Source organism: Artemia sp. Qi Xiang Cuo, chromosome 1 (genome assembly GCF_049724085.1).
Source record: "Artemia sp. Qi Xiang Cuo chromosome 1, ASM4972408v1, whole genome shotgun sequence".
Taxonomy (NCBI): domain Eukaryota; kingdom Metazoa; phylum Arthropoda; class Branchiopoda; order Anostraca; family Artemiidae; genus Artemia; species Artemia sp. Qi Xiang Cuo.
In genome coordinates, this window is record NC_142794.1 from 19,086,348 (window position 1) to 19,106,632 (window position 20,285).

The 20,285-nt window shown below is 34.1% G+C and overlaps 1 protein-coding gene across 1 annotated transcript in view; it reads left to right on the forward strand.

Moving 5' to 3' along the window:
- LOC148956081 (uncharacterized) overlaps positions 1-20,285 on the forward strand; it is a 146,217-nt gene that overhangs the window by 107,101 nt on the left and 18,831 nt on the right. Inside the window, exon 5 of the mRNA XM_089089120.1 lies at positions 18,459-18,740. Coding sequence (XP_088945246.1) covers positions 18,459-18,740 — 282 coding nt within the window. The remainder of the gene's footprint in view (positions 1-18,458; positions 18,741-20,285) is intronic.

Genomic DNA, 20,285 nt, shown 5'->3' on the forward strand with positions numbered 1-20,285 from the left:
TTTCTCCAAAGAAAATAAAAATCTTCCACTTCAGTTCTTAATTTCACAAAGACACAAGGAAATTTAAAGTTCTATTTGAAGTTTCTCAACGAAGTGAAGAAAAGTTCAAGCTCTCTTCTGAATTTTCTCAATGAAAAAGAAATTAATTATTGATCAATTCTATTTTTCCTAATAATATAAATCCACTTCAGTTCAGATATTTCCCCAAAGACATAAATTTAAAATTCTCCTCCAAATTTTTTGTAGAAGATAGAAGAAGTTACACATTGATCGTGAATATTTCACTATGAAGATAAGGAGCTACTTTTCTCATTGATGGGAAGAAAAGTTCAAATTGTTTTTATAACTATCCATATGAAAAGAAATAAGTTACAGATCCATTCTCTTTTTCAAGAAAAAATAAATATTTCCACTTCAGTTCAGATTTTTCTCAGAGATGGAAAAATTTAAAATTACTGTTATAAATTTTTCATATAAAAGAAATAAGTTACAGATCAATTCTTTTTTTCAAGAAAAGATCAATATTTTCCTCTTCAGTTTAGATTTTTCTCAAATAGATGGAGAAATTTTAAATTAATGTTCTAAATTTTTGATAGAAGATAGAAAAAGTTATACGTTGATCATGAAAAATTAACTCAAGTCTGAATTTTATTAAAGAACTTACAGTTCAATTCTAATTTCTCCAGAGAAAAATAAAAATCTTTCGTTTAAACTATTGAAGTTTCTATAAAGTTAAGTTAACATGTTACCAAATTCCACATTATTGCACAGAAATATCAAAATCATAAGTTAGAAAAACACAGGCTATTTTTTATTGCATTCAGCATACGCAATAGAATTGACTATGATACGAAAAGAGCAGAAACTATCTCTTAAAAAATGAAATAAAGCTATGACGACTTTGCATGTTGATATAAAATATATCCCTAAAATAACTTATGGAGTTACCATACGAAGGTCAAAACTATGGCTCGTGAGGGGGTCGAACCCTCGACCTTTGCGTTATTAGCATGACGCTCTAACCAACTGAGCTAACAAGCCATTAAGAATATTATCACTCTAACACATAGATTTTGTAACACCTAATCTAACCTAACTTAAACGTGGAGAAAGCTAACTTCTAACCTAACCTGACATAGCCTAACCTATGGTTTTGGTATTTCTATGCAATATTGTGTAATTTTGTGGTTATGCTAGTTTAGACTAGACCTCATGATAAGCTAGCCTAATCTAACCTAACTTAAACGTGGAGAAACCTAACTTCTAACCTAACCTGACATAGCCTAACCTATGGTTTTGGTATTTCTATGCAATATTGTGTAATTTGTGGTTATGCTAGTTTAGACTAGACTTCAACTTTAGGGGGGGGGGGTTCAAGAGCGAGCATTGAGGTGATGGGCAGCTAAAAATGGATAGATTAACAAAATCTAAGTGTTAGAGTGATAATATTCTTAATGGCTTGTTAGCTCAGTTGGTTAGAGCGTCATGCTAATAACGCAAAGGTCGAGGGTTCGATCCCATCACAAGCCATAGTTTTGACCTTCGTATGGTAACTCCATAAGTTATTTTAGGGATATATTTTATATCAACATGCAATGTCGACATAGCTTTATTTCATTTTTTGAGAGATAGTTTCTGTTCTTTTCGTATCATAGTCAATTCTATCGCATATGCTGAATGCAATAAAAAATAGCCTGTGTTTTTCTAACTTATGATTTTGATATTTCTGTGCAATAATGTGGAATTTGTTAACATGTTAACTTAACTTTATAGAAACTTCAATAGTTTAAACGAAAGATTTTTATTTTTCTCTGGAGAAATTATAATTGGACTGTAAGTTCTTTAATAAAATTCAGACTTGAGTTAATTTTTCATGATCAAAGTATAACTTTTTCTATCTTCTATCAAACATTTAGAACAGTAATTTAAAATTTCTCCATCTCTTTGAGAAAAATCTGAACTGAAGTGGAAAATTTTTATTTTTTCTTGAAAAATAGAATTGATCTGTAACTTATTTCTTTTCTATGAAAAATTTATAACAGTAATTTTAAATTTTTCCATCTCTTTGAGAAAAATCTGAACTGAAGTGGAAATATTTATTTTTTCTTGAAAAATAGAATGGATCTGTAACTTATTTCTTTTCATATGGATAGTTAGGAAAAGAACTTGAACTTTTCTTCACATCAATGAGAAAAGTAGCTCCTTATCTTCATAGTGAAATATTCACGATCAATGTGTAACTTTTTCTATCTTCTACAAAAAATTTGGAGGAGAATTTTAAATTTATGTCTTTGGGGAAATATCTGAACTGAAGTGGATTTATATTATTAGGAAAAATAGAATTGATCAATAATTAATTTCTTTTTCATTGAGAAAATTCAGAAGAGAGCTTGAACTTTTCTTCACTTCATTTAGAAACTTCAAATAGAACTTTAAATTTCCTTGTGTCTTTGTGAAATTAAGAACTGAAGTGGAAGATTTTTATTTTCATTGGAGAAATTAAAATTGAACTGTGAGTTCTTTAATAAAATTCAGAAGATAACTTGAACTTTCCATCTTCTATGAAAAAATTTGGAACAGTATTTTAAATTTTGTCATCTCTTTGAGAAAGATCTGAACTGAAGTGGAATCTTGCATGATGACTATAACTTTAACTTTTCTTCACTTCGTTGAGAAAATTTAAAATTGAAGTAGAAAGTTTTACTTTCCGGAATAATGTTCATAACTATGGAATATCTTTTTCTATCTTGTACGCAAAAATTTCAAAATGGACTTTAAATTACCTTGTGCCTTTGTAAAATTAAGAACTGAAGTGGAAGTTTTTTATTTTTTTTCGAGAAATTAAAATTGAACTCTAAGTTCTTTAATAAAATTCAGACTATAACTTGAACTTTCTATCTTCTATGAAAAATTTGGAACAGTATTTTAAATTTTTTCATCTCTTTGTTAAAAATTTAAACTCAAGTGGAAACTTACCTGATATTGTGGCGTGTACAAAAAAAAATCTGAACTGAAGTGAAAATTTGTATGACATTGAGGCGTGCACAAGAGTTGTAAAGTATAGTTGTGGTGAAAAGAATGGGTACCTCAACTTGTAAAATGGGTTTACGATGTACATTAAGAAAAGAACTTGTTCTGAATTGCCTTTGAAAAGTATTGCTTGGTGTTGTGCGTATTCAAAAAGCGGTGACGTATAGTTCTGGATGAAAAAGTTGGATACTTCAACTTGTAAAATGGGTTTATGAGGGGCATTAAGAAAAAAGTTGTGGTGAAAAGGATGCGTACTTTAACTTGTAAAGTGGGTTTAGGAGGGACATTAAGAAAGGAACTTGTTCTAAAATGCCTTTTAAAAAGTATTGCTAGGTGTTGGGGCATTCAAAAAGCTGTAAAGCAAAGTTGTGGGGGAAAAGGATGGGTACTTCAACTTGTAAAATGGGTTTAAGAGGGACATTAAGAAAAGAACTTGCTCTGAAATGCCTTTTGAAAAGTATTGCTTGGTGTTGAGATATCCAAAAAGCTGTAAAGTAAAGTTGTGGGTGAAAAGGATGGGTACTTCAAGTTGGAAAATTGGTTTAGAAGGGACATTAAGAAAAGATGTTGCTCTGAAATGCCTTTTGAGAGGTATTTCTTGGTGTTGAGATATCCAAAAAGCTGTAAAGTGAAGTTGTGGGTGAAAAGGAAGGATGCTTCAACTTGTAAAATGGGTTTAGAAGGGACATTAAGAAAGGAACTTGCTCTGAATTGTCTTTTGAAATGTATTTCTTGATGTTGAGGTATCCAAAAAACTGTAAAGTAAAGTTGTGGGTGAGGAGGATGGGTGCTTCAACTTGTAAAATGGGGTTAAGCGGGACATTAAGAAAATAACTTGTTCTGAACTGCATTTTCAAAATTATTGCTATGAGTTGGAAAATTCACAGGCTGTAAAGTAATGTTGTGGTTTGAAATTGATTAGGTACTACAACTTTTAAATTGTGCCTAGAAGGGACGGTAAGAAAATAAGTTGCTCTGAAATGCATTGAAAAGTATTGAGAGGTGTTGCGGTCTTCAAGAGCTGTGAAGTAATGTTGTGTGTGAAAAGGATAGGTACTTCAATTTGTAAAATTGGGTTTAGGAGGGACATTAGGAAAAGGAACTGGTTGTGAAATGCCTTTTGAAAAGTATTGCTTGGAGTTGGGGCATTCAAAAAGCTGTAAAGTAAAGTTGTGGGTGAAAAGGATGGGAACTTCAACTTGTAAAATGGGTTTCGGAAGGACGTTAAGAAAATAACTTGTTCTGAAATGTCATTTGAGAAGTATTGCTTGGTGTTGGAGCATTCAAAAGCTGTAAAGTAAAGTTGCGGGTGAAAAGTATGGGTACTTCAACTTGTAAAATGGGTTTAGGAGGGACATTAAGAAAAGAACTTGTTCTGAAATGCCATTTGAAAAGTATTGCTATGCGTTGGGGCATTCAAAAGCTGTAAAGTAATGTTGTGGGTTGAAAATGATGGGTATTTCAGCTTGTGATATGGGCTTTGGAGTGAGATTAAGAAAAGAACTTGTTGTGAAATGCATTGAAAAGTAGTGCTTGGTTTTGTGGCCTTCAAGAGCTGTGAAGTAATTTTGTGTGTGAAAAGGATGGGTACTTCAATTTGTAAAATGGGCTTAGGAGGAACATTAAGAAAAGGAACTGGTTGTGGAATGCCTTTGAAAAGTACTGCTTGGAGTTGGGGCATTCAAAAAGTTGTAAAGTATAGTTGTGGGTGAAAAGGATGGGAACTTCAACTTGTAAAATGGTTTTAGGAAGGACATTAAAAAAATAACTTGTGTTCTGAAAATGCCATTTGAAAAGTATTGCATGGTGTTGGAACATTCAAAAGCTGTAAAGTAAAGTTGTGGGTGAAAAGTATGGGTACTTCAACTTGTAAAATGGGTTTAGGAAGTATATTAAGAAAAGAACTTGTTCTGAAAAGATATAATAAAGCCTTTTGAAAAGTATCGCGGGGTCTGGAGGGTCTTGGGCGGCCCGGGGGGGGTTGCGGGCGGGGGGTTAATTCGGGGTTGTGGTTGTGTGGGTCGGGATCCTACCTAACCTAACCTGAAAGTCTGATTTCAGTGAAAGTCTTTAATCGTTTAGGGTTAACTTACCTTTTTTAGGGATGAGAATTTAGGGTTCTCCAACTTGTAGAACCTGAAATCATGATTTCAGAGATAGTGTCTAAGCGTTTAGGGTTAACTTACCTTTTTGATGGGTGAACACTGCGGATTATCCAGAATGATTAGTCTGAAAGTTTTATGACAGAGAAATTCTTTATCCGTACAGTTTTAGCACATTCTTAATTATGAGAAGTTATTGTTCTCCTACATACTGAACCTGAAAGTTGGTACCCTGATCTGTTTTATCTTAAAGTGCAATTTTCATGGTGATGGACTATTCGAAAGAATAAAAACGATTGAGGCTTAAGATACTTATTGATTAAACATATTTAAAAAAAATTGAAAAAAAAAATGACACATTTAAAAAAAAAGAAGCTTAATCAATTTTATATGAGGAGGAGCAATTTTAAGACTTTGGGTATCTGAAAAATTTTTCCATGTAAGGTATCTTTTCCGGTATCCATTGAGCGAAATATCTAACTTCATCTTCTGGGTCATGGACTGAATGCATGTATTTCTCACATTTGAAGTCTTCTAAATTGAATAATGCTATGTTTTTATCACATTTTTCTAGTAAGAGTTTATCAGTTGGCACGTTTCCCTTAACATAAAAAGCTTGCACACCGAAAAAACTGCATATTTCCCGCTTTTCCTCTTGTAAATGTTTTATTTCATAGCCATTGTCATTATGTGGTCGTATGATTTTTGTGTAAAAGCCATTTCGATTTATAAAATTTAGTGTTGGACTCCATCTGTTTTTCTCGTGCTTATACATATTGTATCTGATGTTCCATTTATAGCAATGAATTTAACGTCGTTGATTGTCTAGGAGTAAGAAAGCTGCTTCGAAAATAATGCCAGTTGAGGAATATTTCAGACCAATATATTCTGTGTCAATCACACCAAACATTAATATATCTGAAAAAAAGTGTTTAAATTAAATAAATATGTAATGTTTCTGAAACTCTAACAAATACTGCTCACTTTCATAGAATAAACTGAGAAGGAGGGAGTGTGTTGAAAGATCCCAACTTGAAAACTGTGAAAATGATTGGCAAATAAGTAACGTTTTACATTTCAACACCCGCTCCTCTGAGTAAATATTTGGAGGGGTCAATTTTCTGAGGAATAACTCAAAGCATTGTTATACGAACATTCAGTTTGAATACGTAGAAAGAGATTGAAGCAGGGTTTAGTAGCTTCTATCATATTTAGAAGGGCCATGGATCAGTCACCATGTGGAAATTTGCCGTATGTAAAGAGAAATCTTTGTTGAAAGCAACCTAAACTCTGAAAATCATAGTTTGATTATAATAAATTCAACTTTTCTCAGAAATAACTCAAAGCATTATTATACGAACGTTCAGTTTTTTATTCAAGCGCATGCCAGATCAATAACGAATATATCTTACTACCTTTTATTCAAATGTTATAGTTAAAATCGCTAAAATGTCAAAGAGAAATGGTTCGCACAACGAAGTAGAAAACAATTATGATAAAAACAATCTTTCATTTCTATTTTGTCACTAATAAAGGCGCTATCCCCCTCCCCAACAAAAATCACGGATTCACGCCCCGCCCCTAAATTTAGGAAAATTGTTATAGTTAAAATCGCTAAAATGTCACTGAGAAATGGTTAGACACTGTAGTCGAAAACAATTATGATAAAAACAATCTTTCATTTTCTATTATTTCACTATTAAAAGTGCTAACCTCCTCCCCCAACAAAAATTATGGATTCGCGCCCGGGAATATAAAATAAACTATATTGAAATATTGAAAAAATTAAAAACATGCCTAGAGACGCATCGCTTATATTTAAACAATAGTTTTCTTGTCAATGGGTGTACATGTCTACACACAGAATCCCCCTTACTTTTAATGCGAAGAAACACTTTGTTTTTACTTTACAATGAAGGCGGGAGAATTGAAGGCATTGCCCCCCTCCCGTTTACATAATTTACTTTACAATGAAGTTGCTCGAAGCGAGGCATTGACCTCCCCCTTTTACATAATTTACTTTACATCGAAGCTGTTAGAAGCGATGTGTTGCCCCTCCCCCCTTTTACATAATGTCCTATATATTGTTAGACTTAATTTGAAAATAATCTGTTTCTCTACTTCCATACAGGTTACGAATCCGCAATCTAATTATTGCTTAAAATCGTTTTATTTTGACAACCAAAAAAAACCCTTTGGCTAGACCGATACCGTGATCACACCGGAAGAGGGGTGACAAAGTAATTATAACCTTGCGGAAATGTATTGTCAAGTTAGCGGCTTAATAGCTAAGAGATAGACAGAAGTTGATAGGCTTACAGAAAGAATAAAATTTAACGAAAAGGTATTTCTTTTGCGGTGGTTCGGTTTTGAGTGTAAAAGAATATATTTACGTTTTGCATTGAGTATAAAGATTGTATGGTTTGTTGGGGGGGGGGGTTGAGGGTAAAGGAATATATTTACGTTTTGCATTGAGTATAAGGATTGTATGGTTTGTTGGAGGGGGGGGGGTTGAGGGTAAAGGAATTTATTTACGTTTTGCATTGAGTATAAAGATTGTATGGTGGTTAGGTTTTTTTTTTTGGGGGGGGGGGTTGAGGGTAAAGGAATATATTTACGTTTTGCATTGAGTATAAAGATTGTATGGTTTGTGGGGGGGGGGTTTGAGGGTAAAGGAATATATTTACGTTTTGCATTGAGTATAAAGATTGTATTGTGGTTAGGTTTGTTGGGGGGGGGCTTTGAGGGTAAAGGAATATATTTAAGTTTAGCATTGAGTATAAAGATTGTATGGTTTGTTGGGGGGGGGGGGTTGAGGGTAAAGGAGTAAACTCGCGTTTTAGCTGAATATACTGGAGGGTGTCCAAGGAAAATTATTTTGAAAATAAAAATGCACTTACATTGCTAATTGTGGCTGCCAAGGCCTCAAGCGCATCAATTATGTCAATTGTTCTATCCATTGTGTCACAATACTTTCCAATAAATGAATCACATTGCATGCCCGTTATATACGAAATCTCAAGGTCAAACTGTTATGTAAACAAAGTCCTCTGATTGGCTGAGAAGGAAACACGTGATCTAACTGTTACCATGGAAACTCACAACATTTGCATCGAACAACAACAAGAAGGGAGTGACAAAGTTCCTGTTTTTCCATTCTCACTGACAAAATCCATAAAACCATCAAATAAATTGACCAACATACATAACCATCCATGAAAAACATCAAATAAATCGACCAACACACATAACCATCCATGAAAACAGACATAAATGTGACAAAATTCCTGTTTTTTCATTCTCACTGACAAAATCCATGAAAAACATCAAATAAATCGACCAACACACATAACCATCCATAAACTATGTAAAAAAAGTTGTAGGTGGCAGCAGGGGTGAGTGATCGGAGCTTTAGGGTCACCTCTACTAACATTCAAGGGATAATTTTGGTTAAGAGTGGCTGAGAGGGAATGTTAATCTGAGATGGAACGCACAGTGGCTGCATTTACAACTGCCAAGACTGACCTTTGAGTGACTTCAAAATGCAATTTAGGTCTTAAAGTCATATACGAGATTTAATAGGGTTTAGATTATTATGAGTAAATCCGGCTCGTTGTCATGCATATTTTATGCATGAGCAACTCGTAATTTAAACTAAGTATTAGAAAAGATTCCAAGGTGCGTTCACTGAACTTGCCACATTTCTGGGTATGTTATAAAGAAGTAATTGGAATGTTTCGTTAAGCAGTGTCTCTTCATTTTCATCTACCCTTGTTACAGCACAGAATGAAATTACCAAATTGAAAGAAAATCTTCTTCAGGATACTCACAAGTAGGTGACTGAGAAATGTTCAGGTGACAAAAATGTGATCAATAAACAAGTAATTAACACTATAGTCGCTGAGATCTATGACGCGATGAATCTAGACTACACTTCCCAGTTTGTTAGCATAGAATACAGCAAGGACGATCTAGAACTTGAAAGAAGGTCGAATGCTCTTCTAATCCACGGACTGTCACAGACAGGTGAGGAAACACGGACAACAGTGTTTTAAGGCTAATTGGTACTAAGTTGGGGATCACGATGATGGCTACTGATATTAAGTCACAAAGGGCTATCCTACTCGAGCAACTTTAGCAGATATTTTCCTCCCAACCATTCTTGTCATCTTTCATTTCTCTGAATGTCCAAAGTGCGTGCTCGCACAAAAAAAACTGGCCCGAACAAAAGTATTTATATCTGAGTATTTAACACCAAAGTGTTAACAACTGTTAAATGTTCCACGTGACAAATTTGGTGTAAGGTATGTGTGGACTCATGGCATCAAAATTTGTTTATATGCATTTTGTAGGCTTTTTATGAGTAGAATCGGAACTTTAGGCTAGGGGGGGGGGTTGTGCGGCGCTGAAGCTCAGTAAGACTATTCACTCTGAATTCTCTATTTTAGATGTCTTGTTCGCTGGGGTCTACAAAAAAAAAATTACAAAACACATCAGAATTTGTTTATTTGCATTTTTGTAGCTTTTTTAAGAGTAGAATTTAAACTTTGGGTGATAAAAGGTGGGGGGTGAGCTGAAGCCCGGTAAACACTAAACTTTGGATATGTCCTTAAGCTGATTTGACTAAACATCCATTTTTTATTTTGCTTTCGAAATCACTGAAGGTATGTATTGCTTTCAATAAAGCGCGTATGAGACTCGTTCTATGATTGGGATTCAAGAAGAACGACTTCCCAGTTCATTTATCTAGTAATTTCTGTTCGTTTTGAGTTTGAATTCAATATTAGTTTTATTTTTGGTACATTAGAAGTTCATTTTTGGTCTAATTTCTTATTAAGTCGAATATCTGCTTCTTTCAATTTTTAGTTAATTTTTGATCATACTATCTGGGTTTTCTTTTTACTGTGCTCAAGACATAACTTCGCTTTTTTTTACTTTTGTTAGAAAAAACTTCTCTATTTCATATGTGTTCGTTTTTAATTCATTTTCGAAAATAAAAATAAAAAAGAAAGAAGAAGAAATAAAAAACTCTTGAAGATAATGATCGAATAATTTATTATTTTATTCGAAGGTCCTAATTGAATGAGCAACTAATTCACTAAGGACCCAAATAATAAAAATATATTAAGATCTGAATCTATGCAAAAAGCAAATTTATGCTTTTCTAAGTTGTCTTGTTAAATAATATATTTAATATATATTTAATATATATATATATGTATATATAAGTTTATAATTTGGGACAGTTTTACTCCAAGAAGTATTTAAAGTTTCTTTTTGTTCCTGTGTTGTCACAGTCGATAAATATATTCTTATAAGAATATTAATTAATCTTATATTCTAAGTTAATTCCTAATCATTCCATGTAGCGCTATACTGTCTTTGAATGGTCAGTCTAAGCAAATTGCTGGTCGTTAAAATAAAACATTAAGGATAAGGGTAAGATTATAAGGGCTCTGAAACGGGGGGGGGGTTATCCCAAAACACATAGTTAATAGACTTTTCAATCATGCAAAATAAAATATTTGTCTCAAAATTTTGGTTGTATTTCCTTGGTAAATTGATAGTAGTTGGTTACCCTCCAATCACTTCTGACTCTTAAAAAGGGCAGTAGAACTTTCAATTTCCAATCCAACAAATTCTAATTTTAAAAGATTTTACTGATACACCCTTTCCCTTTTGACAATCTGTATCCACACAATATTTTCTGATTTAGTTCAACTTTTCCCTCAACGTTTCCTCAAATTTTTATTTCAATATCCTCAGCCTTAGGTGTTTCTCGCTACAGAAGTTGTAACTGTACTGGTAGCGGAAGTTTTAACAGTGGCGTGCAAATTTTGCCTTTTCGTCAATTGATCATCCCCTTTAAGTATTCTTTGAAAGTTCAAACTTAATACCATAATCCAAACCAGAGATACGCTTTTTTGATAATCCGCATTAAAATACAAACGTCTTTTTATTTAATTAAAAAACATTGCCCTCTACATTCTCTCCAATTTTAAACTTCATATCTTTAGTCTTAATAGTACCAGTATCTTAGTATTAGTGGTAGTACTAGCAGTAGTATCAGTAGTAGTATGGAAAAGTTGCCTTTTGGCCAGTTGAACATCTCTCATTATGCCCTGGAAAGTTCAGCTTGATATGGTAATCCGTTCCAAAGATATTGCTGATGCACCCTTTTGACCATATGCATTGACACAACAAGTTTTATTCAGTTCAACTTTCTCCTAAATATTTCTTTAATTTTCACTTCAATACCCTGAGTCTTGGTAGAACTCACTACAGAAGCAGTAATTGTAGTGGTAGTAGTTAAAGTAGTTAAAGTAGTTATAGTAGTAATAGCAGTATTAATAGGAACATCGTGCTAATATTGCCTTCTTGGTCAATTGATCATCCCCCTTACCTTTTCCTGAAAGTTCCAAATTAATGCACTCAGTCACTCCTGAGTTACGCCCTTTTGACAACCCATATGTACATAACATGTTTTGATTTAGTTTAACGCTCCCCTTAATATTCTCTGAAAGGTTCAGCTAGATGTCCTTCGTCTTTTTGGACACTTATATTCAAACGTGTCAATGTTTTTCAACAGCAAATACTATACATAAACAAGGGGCAAATTGTATAACTTACAGCCCTTGCCCTGATGCCTGGGGGGGGGGGCTGGATAGCCAAAAAAACACTGGACTTTTAAACCAAGCTGAACTAAAAGGCTATCAAAAAAATTTTTATTTTATGTGTTTGGCGAATCGAGTGGTGTGAGAGAGGCGGGAGGGATAGTTGCCTTCCAATCACTTTTGAGTCTTAAGAGGGCACTTAAAAAAGGAACTAGAATTTTCAAATTCCAATTGAATGAGTTTCCTCCAAAGTCTATACGACCAACCCCTCCGCAAAAACTCTCCAATATTTTAACAATGGTTAACTGGCATAAGTTACAATCCTTGCCCCAGGGACTGGGGCGTCAAAATGGCTATCTCAAAATTTTGACTTAATGCATCTGGGTAAAAAGGTGCGAGGGGAGGGGGCTTGTTACCCTCTGATCACTTTTGATTCTTAAAAAGGGCAATAGAACTTTTAATTTCTTATTGAATGAGCATCGTCTAAAATTTACACGACCACCCTTTCCATAAGAACCTTATATGTTAAACATGGTTATAACTAGCATAGATTATAGCTCTCGCCTCACGGGGTTGCAGGTAGGAGGATTGCCAAACTCATAACAATAGTTATTTGATCCTCGGATTATTTTGAAGAAAATGTCAATGTCAAAGATTTGATCGGAAGCATTTGAGGGCAAGTGGCAAGTTGGTCTGGTTGCCCTCTAATGATTTTTTACTCTAAAAAAGTGAACTAAGACTTCTGATTTCATATCGAAGGAGTATCCATCGAAGTTTATACGACCACTCCTTCCTTGAAAAAATTATTTTTTAGCATTGTGTAACTTACATAATTCAAAACCCTTGTCCGGGGGGTTGTGGGTTTTTTTTTCAACCCAGGAGGCATAGTTATTTGACTGTGGACAATTTTTAATAAATGAATGTCTCAAAATTTTGATTGGATACATTTGAGAAAAAGAGGGAATGAGAGGGGAGACTAGTTGGCCTCCGATCACATTTGACTCTTAAAAAGGGCGTTGGAACTTCCTATTTCCAATTGAATGGACCTCGTCCGAAGTTTACGTGACCACCAATTTCATAAGAACCTTACCTTGACCCTGTGCTTTGGGGGCTGTGTCAACACTATAGGCATTGTAATAATATCTTTGAACTATATTCAACAAAATTGCTATCTCAAAATTTTTATCCGATGCATTTGGGGAAAAAGGGGCATTGGGATTGGAGTAGTTGCCTTTCGATCACTTTTGACTCTTAAAAGGGAACTAAAACTTTAAATCTTCTGTCAAATGAGCCTTCTATAGAGTCAATACCACCACCCCTTTCATGAAAACCTTTATATGACCCCGGGGCATAACTTATAACCCTTTCCCCCAGGCTCTGGAAGATTTTGTCAACCCCGCCGGTTTTGTTACATGATCTTTGGACTATTTTAAAATAAAAGGTTATCTCCAAATTTTGATAGGATTTGATTGTGGAAAAGAGGGTGCACAGAAGAGGAGGTGCTAGTTGGCCTCTGATCACTTTTGACTATTAAAAAAGGTACTAGAATGAATGGAAAATGAATGGGTTTGGAAGAAGGGCTGCTTGCCTTCCAATCTGTTTTTACTCCCAAATAGAGACCCAGATTTTTTAAATTTTGAATCGAATTAGCTCCTTTAAAAGATTGAATGATATTGCTTGTATGACCTTTTGAAAACCTCCTTGCAAATACTTATTTCGTTTAATTGAAACTCCCCCTAAACTTTCCATAAGATTTTCACCTTAATACCCTTAGCGTCACGAGTAACAGTGACTGTAGTGGTAGTAATAATAGTATACACAATAGTGGGTTTTGGCTAGTTCAAAATCCCCCTAAATTACCCTTAAAGGTCTAACATAATAATCTAAGCCGTTCTCAAGATAATGTTTTGTTAAAATTTTTCAAAATCCACTTGATCATTGTACGCAAGGAGGGGGCCGCTACTCCACCTCTGCCACTATTTTGAGATCTTCTAAACTACCAGAGTAATCTGGTGGTGTCTGAGGGGTCAGGGTAACTTACGCTTCATTAATTTCAACGTGTCCTGTCCTTGTCGGTTTCCAACAACCAGTAGGGTTCTTACAAGTGTACTTCCCCTGCGGTACGAAAGTGCCATGCTAATTTGTCCAAAGCGCCATATGCCTTGTGCTTAACATTCGTCTGAAAACTCTTCCCCCTCCAAGAAAGATATCTCCTATTACAGGGCTCTCTTTTTGATCCAACTCTCTGTGTACTCGGATAACCTATCTTACCCTAGGCTAATCAAAAGAAGTCAAAAGTAAATAAGAATTAGCTTACTTCTTTCCCGATCAATGTTCATACAAAAAATAAAAATTATTCTTCAAGGCACCAGACAAAATAAGTCGACCGGGGGGGGGGGCGTGCGGAGACAACTGAATCATAACCTTCACCGTGTGCGACGTAAAGCTAGAATGTATGGGTTAATTCACCCCTTTCACCCCACTCTATTTCAACCAAAACTGGCATTCCAAAAATACATTTTAAAAGGGATTGAGAAAACCCTTATAAAAAAAAACAACCAAGAAAACTAAGAAAATAAATAGAAAACCAAGGATTGCAAGTGAAAGAAAAAGAAAGAGGGATATCTCAGGGAATCCAAAAGTGGGGGAGATTCTGTAGTAAGTAAGTTTAGGTTGCCACCAGCTATTTTAACGTGGGTTTTGGTTGGTGTATTAATCTACCCTTTGTAGGGGGTATAATTAAAGTTCTAAGGTGAGTAATTCTCGGTAGCGTGCCCTTAGGCCTTGGCCTGACTAAGTATCTTGAGCGTACCTACTCTGAATCAATCGAGAAGCTTAAATAAGGTTGTAGAGAGGTTGGTTATAATATATTACTTTTATTTATGCCACGAAATTACACGGTTTGGATATATATAGAGTGGATAGCTTCACTTACCTTGGTAGCACTATAAGTTAAAACGGTAAGAGCAATGAAGATTGATAAGAGTAGAATAGATAAGACTCAGAGTGATTTTTCACAGTTGAAAAAAGCTTGGAAGATAAGCCTGCGAAGCAAGATTAGAAGATTGGAAGCTACAGTGATGACACTGGTCAAATATGATTCTGAAACATGGGTGGTCTAAAAAATGGACAAAGATTTGCTAGCTGTTTTCCATAGTAATTACCTTCAGATTGTTTTGCGTTCACGGCTGACTGACCGTATTTCAAACAGTAGGCTGTACGAAAAGTATGGTTCAATCTCGCTTTCTAAGGCTATAATGAGAGAAAGGTTGAGATGGCTAGGGCATGTTCTGTGGATCAACGATAAGAGATTGCTAAAAATTGTCCTTTTCGTCCAACTGTCTAAGGCTAAACGGAAAGCAGGTCGTCCGCTGTTCGGGTGGGAGAATGTCGTAAAGAAAAATTTAAGGGAATTAGGAACTTCTTGGGTGGCTGTAAAGAGGGAGGTTTTGAATAAATTAGGGTGGAGGAGAAGCGTGCGTAGCTGAGTTGGCCAAAGGTGACTTAGTGCTGTGGTGTTATGCTAGTAGTAGTAGTATTAATAATACTAATTGATTCCCTATTCAATACTCTTTACAGTTCCTACCCTGTCTAATACATCAGAAGCTTGGCAAGGAAACTTTAAAACAAAAATAAGTTAGTTTCCTGAGGACAAACACATTTATGCTATTGTCATGCATGCAATCAGATAGCTGCAGTTGTTAATTGGTTAAAAAAACAACTTAATGTAAGTGGCAAAAAGTCAAACTTTAGCGTAAATACTAAGAGATAGGGCTTTTTGAAATATTATTTAACCAGTTCCCTGCACATGTTTATTCTTAGCTCCTGTAAGATATTAAATAAAAAAACAAGTTTTTTAAACTGAAAGTAAAGAGCGACATTAAAACTGAAAACGAACAGAAATTATTCCGTATATGGAAGGGGCTTTCCCCTCCTCAACGCCTCGCTCTTTACGCTAAAGTTTTTTATTGTTTTAAAAAATAAAGTTGTGAGACAGAGTCAAACTTTAGCATAAAGAGCGAGGCGTTGAGGAGGGGAGAGCCCCTTCCATATACGGAATAATTTTCTGTTCGTTTTAAGTTTTAATGTCGCTCCTTACTTTCAGTTTAAAAAACTTTTTTTTTTTATTTAATTTCTGATCGTTTTTTAGTTAATGCAGCTTTTATTTTGGCTCACCGTCATTGAATAAGTAAACAAAATTTGAATAAAAATTTTACTTTTCTTTTGCTAAATGGCTGTCTGTAAATTTGGTTGTGACGTAATTTACAATTTAACTTACGTAACGAACTTCTATATTCGTATATTTTTCTTCTGGCAAAAAATACAAAGTTGCAGAGTTTTGCAGATATGAGCTTGAAACCTATGTAATAGGTTTTTTGATACGCTGAATCTGACGGTGTGATTTTCATTAAAATTCTTTTACTTGTAGGGAATTTTTCCCCCATCTTTAAAAAATCAGGTAAAGTTTCTCAGGCTCTTAACCATTGATGAGCAATATTAAAGTTAATAAAATTTATATATTTAGAATCAGCATTATAAGCCCATTCTTTTGATACATTTATTGACATCAAAATTCGGTTTTTAAAAGTTTCGATTACTATTGAGCCTTATCGCTTGTTTTTTTTTTTTATTGTTTTGTTTATTACGTATATGTTATTACGTATATGAGGGGGTTCTCCCCTTAGTCAATACCACGCTCTTTACGTTAAAAGTTAAAAAAATTTTAATTCACAAACCTCTGAATCACAAAGGCCGTTTAATTAGAATATATAGCTCTTTTGAAAGCACTAAAAAAAACTAGAGAGTAAAGTGCGAAGTTTTGACATGGGGGAGACCCCCTTATATAAGTACTAATTTCTGTTCGTTTTCTGTTCTAATGTTGCTTCTTACTTTCAGTTGAAAAAACTTTTCTTTTTTTTATTTAATTTCTGATCGTTTTTTAAATAATGCTTGGAAATCCGGCACCCCCTTCATAGAAATGTCCCTTACCCCAAAGGAACATCCTCCACGGAAAGATTCTCCCGAGTAACCCCCTCCGCCAGCCCCCCCCCCCCCCCCACCAGAAAAAAACCCTTCCTGAAAATGTCTGTATACTTCCAAATAAACAATACAATATGTAAGCAATGGGCAAAGTTCATAACTTGCAGCCCTTCCCCTGGGAACCGTGGTGGATTAAGTCATCCTAAAAGACATATTTATTATATTTTCAACTATGCTGAACAAAATGTTTATCTAAAAATTTTAATTAGATAAATTTGAGAAAAACATTATCGTGGGAGGGGGGCTAGTTGCCCTCCATTTTTTTTTGGTCACTTAAAAAGGGCCATAAAACTTTTAATTTCCGTTCCAATCAGCACTCTTACGATATTCTAGGACCACTGGGTCAATATGATTACCCCTGGGGGAAAAAAACAACAAAAAAACAAATAAACACGCATCCGTGATCTTTCTTCTGGCAAAAAATGGAAAATTCCACATTTTTGTAGATAGGAGCTTGAAACCTCTACAGTAGGGTTCTCTGATACGCTGAATATGATGGTGTGATTTTCATTAAGGTTCTATAATTTTTAGGGGGTCTTTCCCCCTTTTTTCGAAAATCAGCCAAATCTTCTCAGGCGCGTAACTTCTGATGAATAAGATTAAACTTGATGAAACTTATATTTTTGAAATCAGAATTAAAATTTGATTATTTTGATGTATCTATTGGTATCAAAATTCCGTTTTTTAGAGATTCGGTTACCATTGAGCCGGGTCGCTCCTTATTTACAGTTCGTTACCACGAACTGTTTGATTGAATTGGGAAAGAAGCTGCATTGAATCTAAGCAGCTTTTTGGGTGTTCAACTGAAAAATAAAACTTGATGACTGAATTAGTGGAATCCAAAGTATTGCAAAAGAATTTAGTATTTATTTTATGGATCTTGGGGTGGCCAGATGAAGCCGTGATCCTTGTTTAGGTCTAGTGGAAAGTTTGTTAAGGTTCAGAAGAGGACTTCGGAAGTGTTCATCTGATTTGAAAACCAAAGGTTAGGATTGGTGATAGCTGAGGATTGGTTGGATTTTTAGGTATCTTTGTATTAATTAACCGTAATAGATTGGCTACTTGTTGGTTTTTACTCTTGAGCAAATTTGAAGATTCTCCCCCCGTTTCTTCAAAAAGGACAGATTTTTTCGAGTAATTTGTGGTTGTCGCCACAATTGGCACATTTCGGGGGTGCATTGCATGAATTTTGCGAGTTTGAAAGGTACCTTAAATGAGTGGTAATATACAAAAAAGCAAAGTGGTTAAAAATCTAGCATGAAAACGACTGTTTTTAGCTTGAAAACGTCGTGTCGGTCCAGCCCCGAAGTGTGAGTAACCTTTCTTGAAGTCCGGCTAACACTATTTCTGTTGATGTTTACCTAAGCAAAATGACTACCATTTTTAATTTTCTGAAAATTCCACAAAGTTCTTCTGAACTTTGTGGAATTTTTAAACATCGTTTGCAAGAGTTTTGTTATACATTGTTTTCTTACTGGGCATTGACACATTTATTTTGATGGTTCCCCTTTTTTCTTTCTTTTTATTGTTCTTTGAGTGTTTAAGTTTGGTCCGTCTTTGATAGATTTGTTTTGACCAATAAATCTTATCAGGTCCTGCATTATGACTGCAGTTAAATATAAAAAAGTTTTAGCTTCTGAAGAATGATTGCATTAGTTATTTTGTGTTACAGAAGAATCAAGACCAGAAGCCACATTCAGATATGTGATACCCAACTTTAAAAAAGCTAAAACAGAGAGGAGTTTGTCTAATGCAACAATAGTCAGGAATCTGGCATGGAGAATTATTATAGAGCCCAGGAATTTGCTGAACGAACAGAAGACGACCAAACAGAAACATTTGGGGTTTTTTCTTCAGTGTAATGCTGACAGTGAATCCACAAGCTGGAGCTGTCAGGCAGCAGTAGAGATAAGACTTGTTAGCCGGAAAGAAGGGGTTGAAAATTTCAGAAGAAGTAAGTAGACCAATGACTTGAATTTTTTTTTCTCTCTCTCTCTCTCTCTCTCTCTCTCTTTCTCTCTCTCTCTCTTTCACTCAATCTATCTCTCTATCTCTCTCTCATTCACTCTTTCTCTCTCTCTCTCTCTCTCTCTCTCTCTCTCTCTCTCTCTCTCTCTCTCTCTCTCTCATATATATATATATATATATATATATATATATATATATATATATATATATATATATATATATATATATATATATATATATATATATATATATATATGTGTGTGTGTGTGTGTGTGTGTGTGTGTGTGTGTGTGTGTGTGTGTGTATGTATATATATATATATATATATATATATATATATATATATATATATATATATATATATATATATATATATATATTTATATATATATATATATATATATATATATATATATATATATATATATATATATATATATATATATATATATATATATATATATATATATATATATATATATATATATATATATATATATATATATATATATATATATATATATATATATATATATATATATATATATATATATATATATATATATATATATATATATATATATATATATATATATATATATATATATATATATATATATATATATATATATATATATATATATATATATATATATATATATATATATATTTCAGGGCATCATGTGGTGGATGGTCAACTGAGCAAAAGTCATCATTTGCATTCTGCTGCTGCTATTGATACTTCTGCTGCAACTGTTACTACAGCTAATAATCCAACTGCTTCTCCTGCTACCATTACTACTACTATGAATTCTAGTACTATTAAGGCTAAAGTTATGAAGATAGAAATTTGAAAGAATATCGAGGGAATATTTGAACTAAATCAAAACACATTTTTGTGCGTTCAGGTTGTCAAAAGGGTGTATCCCAGGAATGTATTAGGGTATTAAGTTGCAACTTTCAGGGAATGTTTCAAGGGGAAGATCAATTAACCAAAATGCAATATGTGCACGCTGCTACTAATGCTACTACTTCTGCTGCTACCACAAAGACTACTTCTATTGAAATTAATACTAATGCTAAGAGTAATAAGATAAACATTTCAGAAAGTGGTGAGGGGAAAGCTGAACTAAATTTAAACGCTAACATTATCAAATGGGAGTATCGGAAATATTAAAGCAACGGCTAATTGTAGTAAGTTGAAACTACCAGGGCTTGATGAGAGGGATGTTCAACTGACCAAAAAGCAATGTGTTAATACTACTGCTATTCCTACACCTTGTACTACTTGTACTACTACTACTGTGACTTCTATTACAACTATGGCTAAGGGTATGAAGGTGATATTCTCAGGGAATGTTGACAGAGGAATTTGAGCTGAACCACAACACGCCGTCTGTTTGCAGGTTGTCAAAAGGACTTATCAGTAATATCTTAGGAATCGTTTGGTATCTGAAGTTTAAACTGACACAGCGTGTTGGAGAGGGGACGTAGAACTAATCAAAATATAACATTGGCCTCCAACTACTAC